General features: G+C 52.1%; 1 protein-coding gene across 1 annotated transcript; it reads right to left on the reverse strand.

Moving 5' to 3' along the window:
• Positions 1–1157: 1157 nt before the first annotated feature.
• Positions 1158–8354, reverse strand: wdr3 (WD repeat domain 3). Its single transcript, XM_068746347.1, has 27 exons — positions 8345–8354; positions 7355–7556; positions 7054–7263; positions 6860–6978; positions 6220–6298; positions 5900–5995; positions 5675–5767; positions 5443–5544; positions 5243–5343; positions 5063–5167; positions 4745–4975; positions 4563–4656; positions 4342–4443; positions 4184–4266; positions 3954–4092; positions 3819–3875; positions 3520–3620; positions 3311–3422; positions 2932–3066; positions 2804–2854; positions 2645–2710; positions 2465–2557; positions 2233–2283; positions 2111–2154; positions 1872–2000; positions 1538–1631; positions 1158–1446 (listed from the first exon to the last, which is right to left on the reverse strand). Exons 2-27 carry the CDS (start codon positions 7526–7528, stop codon positions 1291–1293), a joined length of 2817 nt encoding a protein of 938 aa, XP_068602448.1. The 5' UTR covers positions 7529–7556; positions 8345–8354; the 3' UTR covers positions 1158–1290.
• Positions 8355–8877: the final 523 nt, after the last annotated feature.

Below are 8877 nucleotides of genomic sequence, written 5' to 3' on the forward strand. Positions count from 1 at the left end.
TAAAATAAAAAATATATGTCTGGGTTTAAATTCCTCTTTTTATAAAATGCTCATCATCCATGGGATCCTAATCGAGCTCGTCTCAGTCAAACTGGAGAAAAGGGTGCTTTTGTGAGGGACTATTTTCAGCTGCGGATAAATACGTTTATATTTAATGCTCCGGTGAATTAATATTCGCTAAGGCTCTTGTTAAACTAAAACTAACCCCCATAAAAGGCAGCAATGGGCTCGTAGCCAGTCAGCATGAAACGCAACATGTGCGCGCATTGGCGCACCGATGACCCCCTGACCCTGACTATTATGGGACGCTTCAGCAGGTGGCGTGGACGGCCGGAACCAGTTGAAGAAAAGGCAAGGCTGCCACCTAGCGACTCAACGGCCGACTTTTCACAAGCACCGATGTAAATAAGAGACACATGCCCCAAAGTGTTTCATTTAGCCCGATCCGAAGGCTTGTGAAACGCCGAGTCGTGATTTGTAAACGTAAAGGCCACAAACAAAAGGATCAAACGCCACTGATTATTCACGTGTTTGCACGGTGTGACAGATTCCTGTCCGGCTTCCAGCTGTCCCAGGATTCCCTGTTCACATATGGCTTCTTGATGACATTCCTGTTTCTGGAATGTTTTCCATAAGCAATAAACGTCAAGTTTCTGAAACAAATTACTTGGATTAACCCCGTTGGAGTAATATTTCAGCCTTGAATACAGTTTTAGCTCATACGCAACACAAATTGATCGTTCGTTTGCGGACCCGATCACCGTTCATCTTTGCCTTCTGGGATTATTCTAAAATGTTCTAATGCCGTGCCGTCGCTCCAGATCGCAAGTCTGGGATTTTCACAAGGAATTTTTCATTTTGGTAGGTGTGACATTTACGGCCCGGAGAGACCGAATCCAGCCTCATAAAGCGGTGCCGGCTTTTTCTCCTTTTTTTTTTAAAGCCCTGTAAATAGAATTCATTCGCTTTTTGTCTGCTGTGAGATTAATACTTGAACACAAAGCGCGAGGTGTTTGAGGGTTCGTTTCATTATTCCGCAGCGGCCCACGATCGGGGGAAATAAACACACTTGTGGAAAATGAAGTGACTGATGCGAGTGTGAAACTAAAAGGTTAGCGGGCTGGGGGCGGGGTTCGAGCGACACAAGGAGCTGAAAACGAGTTGGTTTATTTGGGAAGTGAAGCTCGCCACAAAACAAGACTCCATCCTAGCAGGACGTAGAACGATGGGTCGGCGTGCGTTGACGGGGATGGATGTCCCTACAGAACGGTCAAAAGCGTCCGTCGTGACTCAAGCGATGGTCAGGACGGCTCGCTCCCTCTTCCTCCTCCTCCTCCTCTTCTGGTTCAGTTTGCCCGTGGCCTCGGCGAAGAACATCACGTCTTCCCTGCTCTCGATCTGGCGCTGGAGGAACTGGAGCGCTGCGCCGTTAAAGCCCATCACGTCCTGAAAAGAGAGGGGGGGGGGAAGGGATGGCGGGTCGTGAAAGCTGACGTAAGCCGAAGGGCTCGACGTGTCTCTCCGGGGCGGCGCTCACTCTGATTTCGCGCACTTTCGAGAGAGTGTTGGTGCGGAGCTGATCGATGACGGGCAGCAGCATCTGGTTACCGGAGATCAGGCCAAAATGGATCCTGCAAACGGGCCGATTAACAGATCAATCCGGCATCGAGGGTCGAGAAGTAGCACATTCCTCACAGATCAACTGATACGTGTTACACAAATAAAACTAAACTGTGTCTTTGGTGTCCGAATTTGTTTTGTGTGATGCAGAAACGCATCCTCGTCCTAACATCTGGCTGCCAGAGGCACAAAGCCTCGGCTCGGTGCTTTTCTTTTTTGTTTTTTGCTCAGGCACGAAGCAGGGCACCTACTTGAGAAGGAAGAACAGGCAGCGGCAGACCAGCTCCACCTCCAGGCCCTGCTGGACGTAGCCGTTGAACAGCGCCAGCAGCTCGGGGACGTACGGGAACGGAAGGACCAGCAGGGAAACCTCCAGCTCGCTGCCGGTCGCCACACAGAGAAGGAAGCGCCTCAGAAAGTGTTTATGGGCGCGGATAATAAAACTTTACGGGCGGAGTCAAAGTGAAACATCACGTGGGCTTCATCTCACCTCGATCTGACCTTCTTTATGACCTCTAAAACGTAGCGGGAAGGCTGACGGAGGAGCAAAGACGCAGTTAGTCTGAAACAACCGGGCAGGTTAAACGTTTTTAGCTCCGCCGTTCCACTTACCGAAATATTTCCAAAAGCCACAAGGATGGGGTTGGGTTTGGGCGGAGGAAGCTGCAGAACAGCGCTGGATGTTAGCTCACAAATCATAAGTCTGACGTGCTAAACCTGAAGGTAAGAGCCGCTCTGCGTCCGCGCCGAACCGCCGAGACTCGAGTCTGACGGATCTTTACGCTCCATCGGAGACCGGAAACGACGCGTTGTGAAAAGCAGAACGGCCGCATCGCGCCTTTACCTCTTTGTCTGCCGTCTCACACACGTATCTATGCTCTTCCAACTTCCTGTTTTCCTCTTTGTGAAGTTCCAGAGCCTCCATGATTCTCTCTGCCTGGAAACAAAGCGAACAGTAAGAGCCCGCCGAGCGATGGCTCGAGGGGTGGGGGGGGTGAAAAGGCATTCGCGTTCATCGACTCACGGCTTTGACGGTTTCGATGGTCTTCTTGCCGGCTGGCGCCGCCTCTCCTTCGGTCTCTCCAGGTACCTGCAGATGGAACGAGTGAACGCGTCGTCAATTGTCCTTTATTTAAGCAGATTTTAAGTGTTTGGGCACCCCCCCCCTCCACTGAGCGCTCACCACAGGCACATCTCCTTTGGACATGCCCTCCTCAAACTCTGCTTCTCGTTCCTGTCAGGAGAAACAGAGGGTCATTCAGAGGCGTGGAGGAACTGCCAAACGTCTCCGTCAGCCCTCCGTCTCCTCACCGTCTCCCGCTCTTCCTCCAGGATGATGGGCTCCGTGGTCCTCTCCCACAGACGCAGGGACTTGTCGTGGGACGACGACACGAGGTGGTCTCCGTTCGGGCTGATGGTCAGACACCAAACCTCTCGATGGTGGCCCTTGGAAGGCAGCGAGAAAAGTCAAATGTGAGCAAGAGTAAGACACAAAACACATTGTGAAAGAAGACAAATCACTGCTGGGAAGAGAAGTCGCTACGAGAGGAAGTTTAAAGACGTCCTGGCACTCAATGAGTTAAAAAAATCAATGCATTGAATTTAGATTTTGAACAGATCTGACTCTGTCGTGTTTCAGCATCGAGGTATGAAAGACCCTCGGGTCAAAGCCCTTGACCCCGAGCGTCACCTCCAGCGTCTGGATGTGCTCAAACTTGTCGGCGTCCCACTGTTTGATCTTCTTGTCCTTCCCTGCTGTGAAGAACAGATGAGTCTTGGGGACAAACTGGAGGAACATGACGCTGTGGAGAACAAGGTGAGCAAATTCGGCGTGAGCGGAACGCAAGCCGACGAGGTCAGAGCTGGAAAACGGCTTTAACTCGTGTTTCGTTTTGTTACCTGTCGTCATGAGCAAACATGGAGCGGTGACAGTCGCCGAAATCCAGACCCCAGATCTTCACGTTTCTGTCAGCGGAGCCGGTGGCGATGAGCGCGTTGTCCTGGTAACGCAAACACACGACAGTTTGGACAGTGTGGAGGAAACGACGCTTCATTTATGACTGGGATAATCCCGCCGGCCCTGAACGATCCAGGGGAGACAGATTTTTCACAACTTGCTAACTGAGGCGGCGCTTCCACGCAACGCTAATAAACACCCACCCCCCCGCCAAGTTTCATTTGATCCAGGGAATACTCACGTGTGAGATGTCCAGACAAAGAACAGGCAGCTTGTGTCCATACAGAGACAAGAAGAACTGCGAGCAGCCAGAGGGAGAGCCGTTAGCGCTAGCCTACAGGCCGGTGTTTTGGTAAATACCGTCTCGGTGACGCACCTTCAGCGTGTCGGCGTAGAAGACTTTGACGGTGCAGTCCAACAGAGAGACGGCCAGCAGCCTGTGGTCCGGGGAGAGCTTAACACACAAAACATCTTCGTCCAACTGCAGGGTGCGTGTGTGTTTCACCGTCAGCCTCCTGTGTAGGACGCACACACGCGATCCATAAAGGCCACTACGGAGCGTCGCCGTCTGCATTTAGAAACGGATCGCTCGATTGGGTGACGTACTTCTGTCCGGTCCCCGAGTCTTTAATGAGCTCAAACTCCCAGAACTTGACGGCCTTATCGGCACTTCCTGTGACGATCCCCCGCTGCAGGAAACACACGCAGACCGCAGCAGTTAAAGACGAAGAAGCAAGGGAGAGGGCGGACCAGAGCAGGTTTACCTGGTCCGGGGCGAGACAGAGGGACCACAGGGCTCCGTCGTGGGCATCCACGGTTTCCAGGAGGCTCCCTGACGCCAACTCAAAGATCTGAAGCTTTCCGTTCTGAACGGGGAGGAAACAAACAACCAGAATATTAGCGAGAACTGTCGACAGCCGCGCGAGCTAACCCCCCATAGACGTAATATAGCAGCTAGATACCCCCCCCCCGTGTGTCCCGGTACCTTGGTCCCTAGAATGATCTGTCTGTCTCCGGGCACGAAGAGGGAGCAGAGAGCGTATTCGCAGGCCATGGTCCGGATCACCTGCAGCGTCGACCTGCACAGAACGCTCACGGTTCTCCGTCTCCGCGTGGCTAAACTGACAATGGCCTCATCTTAAAAACCGTTTCCGGGCTCAGCTTCACCTGTTCCAAACTTTGACCGTGTCGCCAGACGCCGAGAGGACGGCCAGGTTGTCCGAGCTGAAGGCCAGCGTGCGGACGTCGGTGCGGTGGCCGCCGAGCGTGAGCCGAGCCGTCTTATTGGCTGTGGGCGTCTTGTCCGTAGTCTTCAGGCCGTACGTCTCGATGGTGTTGTTCTGCAGCAGCAGCGCCACCTTCAGCTCGCCCCCTGCGCATGACAGACACTCCGCCCACCTGAGAGGGGACGCGCTTTCGGTTAAACGTCGTCACAAGCGCGCCTCGCTAACGGCCAAGCTGCGGCTCGTTCGGCTCCGCACTGACCTGATCTTGGCGGAGGCCTTGATGTTGGTCAGTTTGAGGATCTCGTCTGCCAGCGACCTTTCCACCACAGGCTCCGCCCCCTCCTCGCTTGCGTCCCCCTGAGCTCTGCAGCACAGGGCAGCCGTAATGAAGCAGCGGAACACAAACAACAACGACGACGATAATAATTAGAACGCTTACTTTGCTGCCTTCTTCTTGGCTTTCTTCAGCTTCTTCGTCATTCTCCTCTGCACCTCTTCCTCCGACAGCACGGTGAAGAGCTCCAGGACCGAATCGTTGCCCTGATGGAGGGGCAATACGACCGCCGTTAAATATGGATGCCTCAAACATTAATAGCAGAGGTCACGACCTTAAAGAGGGCGAGACGCGGCAACGCTCACGTGACAGGCGACGACTCTGGCCTTGGCGTCTGTTGCTAGGGAGACGACGCGGTCTCTGGCCTCTCTAAGGATGGAGCCGGCTTTCCTGCAACTCAGGATCCGCTGAGACGGGAGGAAGGAAACGGGCGAGGGGGCGGAGTTTTATTCAAGGTCAGGGTCGTCCGCTGCTGTTGCTGGAAGGTTAAAAACACTTTCTGAAGCACGGCTTCACCGTTAACGAATACTCTCACACCTCATCCATCTCTTCCTCCTTATCTTCATCATCATCATCATCAGCCAGCAGAGTTTTCCCCTTCTTCAGCTTGGGCTCCCCATCAGCCTTCCCCTGAGGAGACGACAGACAGACAGACGGACAGACAGGGCAGCATGGGTTTCATAGAGGACATTTACTGCCGTTAACCCTCTTTTTGAAGTACTCGTTGTACTTATGGGGGGGGGGGGTTAGGTCGTCCCTCACCTCCTCCAGGTAGCCGATGTCCCAGGCTCGTAGTTCGCTGTCTGCTGAGCCCGTCAGCAGCCGGTTCTCCCGGTTCAGCAGCGCCATGCCCCACACCTACCGCGCCAACAAACAGACCGCCCTTCAGTCAGCGATGAAACGACACTGGGGAGAGCGGCGCTACGTTAGCGCCGCTTCAGCAGGAGGGGGAAGTCGAGGCGCGCGAGTAGAGACGCCGGCGTTTGGTAACATTTAAATGTACCGGGAGCGCTTTTCATTCAAACCTAGGCTAGCTATTCCAGGCTAGCACGATGCTAGCTAAGAAGCGGGACGCTGCTCACCTCACTGCGATGGCCGACCACAGTCTTGAAGCAGTGCTGCGTGTCCAGGTCCCAAAACTTCACAAAGCTGTCCTTGGAGCTGTGCAGCAGCAAAGTGCACGCACACACGCACACACGCACATACACACATTATATTAAGTCATGTCATTTAACTCACATGCACTAATAAAATCCACACAAATGTTCAGATGGCATAGGATGAATCCAGATTAATATAAGATTAACATCAAGGGAGAGATTTGTTCTCTTGGATGACGTCAAACCGACAGATGTTCACAACACGCTGCAAATAAAGCGCCCCGGCGCGCTGGACGTCCTGTCATGATGTCCTTCAACGCGCGAAACAAGCGACAGCTGCACGGAAAGAGGGGGAGCGTTGCTGCCGTCGTCCCACACCATCGGATCTGGGCTCCGACGCGCGACATCAAACGCTTCTCATGGTTGATTGATTTGAGTCGGCCCTAGACTCGTTCCCTCTTCTTACTAAAGCGATATTAAATCGCGTTTTCTTCCTCTGACAGTGCAAAGAAAAACAATCGCCACGTTTCGCAGAGCGTTTCGGTGACGTCTCGCGCGTGACGACGGGACGCCGACGCTTCCTCTCTGTGCGTAAAGCGGACGCCGCCACGTGGCTCGCTACCTCGTGACCAGGAGGTTCTTGTCTTTGATGAACAAGGCCTGCGTGACGACGTCTTTGTGGCCTCGCAGCCTGTACAGTCCACACTCATTGATGACGTCCCACACGATCACATCGGTGTCCTGAGGAGGACAGTTTCAAGAAGAATTAGACCGCATCAACCTCGACAAAAACCGAGAGATCCCCGGGCGACTTGCCTTGGACCCGGTGACGAGTCGAGCGCCGAGTCTGTCGTATTTGATCGCGCTGACGGCGGACTTGTGGCCGTTAAAGGAAACATTGCTCTCGCCGTTCAACAAGCTAAATATCCGCACCGCGCCGTCCTCGTAACCAACGGCGATGTGGATGCCATCGGGTGAGGGGCAGAGGAAGGTCGCCTCGTGTTTCTGGCCTTGCAGGATCAGGACCTAAAACAACAAAAACATGCAAAGGATGAAATCGGGGAAACGGAAAAGAGGAGTTCCTCCACAGCCGATCCGGACCTCAGCAAAATCTCACCTTCTCTCCTTTTCGGACATCCCAGATGAAGACGTGTTCACATGCTGCCACGGCAACGTAGCGCCCCCTCTCTCCCCCACGGAGGGTCACATATGCGATGTTGGCTTTTTGGCTACCGATCACTCCAAAAACGGCGCTGGAAACGTAGCGCAGGTACTGCTTGGTCAACCCCATGACCTGCAACCGACGGTGAAGGCGAACTCTGAGAAAGACACGGCCGAGGCGTGACTAGATTATTCTGCACAGGAAACGGGACACAAGTGCAAAGCGTGGAGAAAGCATTTCTGCTGTTTCTTCTAGACGTGTACTTTTGAAACTAGCTCAAACTGAACACCGTCGGGCTGCGACCCATTTGAGGGTTGGTGGTGCAATACCCAGCCCTGCAAAATAAAAGCCAAAGCCCATGGAGAAGACACCAAAACCCAAGTTTCTCCCAGTGGCTGTTCTGTTTACATGCGATTGGCTGCATGATTGATTAACGCTGCCTTCAATGACAGTCTCTTGCACCCTTGTATGAAGCGGTAAACGCTGTAATAACATACATAGTACTAAATATCTAAGCGATGCTTAGTGTTCTACAGTCGTGACGACAGCTCGTTTTTTAGGGAAAAAAAAAAAAAACTCGAGAAACTAAGAGACAATCTATAAATTTACTTAAACTAATTCCTAGGTCGTACTGAGCTAGTTGTTAAATCAAAGGAGCATTCGATTATAAATACACCGTCGCCTGCGTGGTCGGGGTTTAGTTTTCGATTGACTTTACTCATTGCGCAGTAGGCTCCGCCCGCCTACAAAGATTATTTACTTCGAATCGTGCGCGCCTCACCGCCACACGCAACTTGTCGGTGGACCCACGTGGAGAGGTTTCGGGGTAAAATGTAGCTTATAAACCAGACACAGCGTAGATCTGAGTTAGTGCGTGTTTTACGTTTACGTGCATTTATTTCTGAAACAAAACACGTTTCATGTTCGGTTAGTTTCTGCTCTTACCTCAGAAAACGTCTGCTAGCTTAACGCGAGTCGTGTTCTATTGGTGCAGCTCAGACTAAACTAGTAGAACACAAATTGCCCCGAACGGTAAGAGAAAGTACCGCATTCGATCCGCGATCGTGGTTTGTTTTTAATCTGTTGCTTTTGTCTGGGCGTCCGGCGGAAGTCCGTCACGCGCAGTCCTGCTAACCAAGACTTTTAATTTACCGAACTATGTCGGTGCAATAATGTTAAGATTAATGATAATATTTTGTTTATTTTATTGGTCGTCAGACATTGTTTGTCTTACAATTAACATTAATACAAATACAGTGACGTCACAGCGCCCCACCTCAGCGGAAGGGTTTAGTCAGCTGATAAGGAACTGAAGCGCATGTTTCATTCGCATAAAACAACCGGAACCGCGCCGGAAGTTGGATTGCCACATAAAAGTAAAAGCATGTGACATTGAGACATGGAGCGCGATAACAGAAACATGACAATCTTTTATGCATTCAATATATGTATAGATTAAAATTATGTGTTGCTTCTAT

The sequence above is a fragment of the Brachionichthys hirsutus genome, chromosome 12 (assembly GCF_040956055.1).
Source record: "Brachionichthys hirsutus isolate HB-005 chromosome 12, CSIRO-AGI_Bhir_v1, whole genome shotgun sequence".
NCBI classification, from domain to species: Eukaryota; Metazoa; Chordata; class Actinopteri; order Lophiiformes; family Brachionichthyidae; genus Brachionichthys; species Brachionichthys hirsutus.

Excerpts from the sequence above, each read along its gene's own strand:
- wdr3 (XM_068746347.1), bottom strand. The coding sequence starts at position 7,528 with ATGGGGTTGACCAAGCAGTACCTGCGCTACGTTTCCAGCGCCGTTTTT. Across the intron at positions 7,264-7,354 it reads ATGTCCGAAAAGGAGAGAAG|GTCCTGATCCTGCAAGGCCA; the intron begins GTGAGATTTTGC and ends TTGTTGTTTTAG. Across the intron at positions 2,155-2,232 it reads TGGCTTTTGGAAATATTTCG|CCTTCCCGCTACGTTTTAGA; the intron begins GTAAGTGGAACG and ends CTCCTCCGTCAG.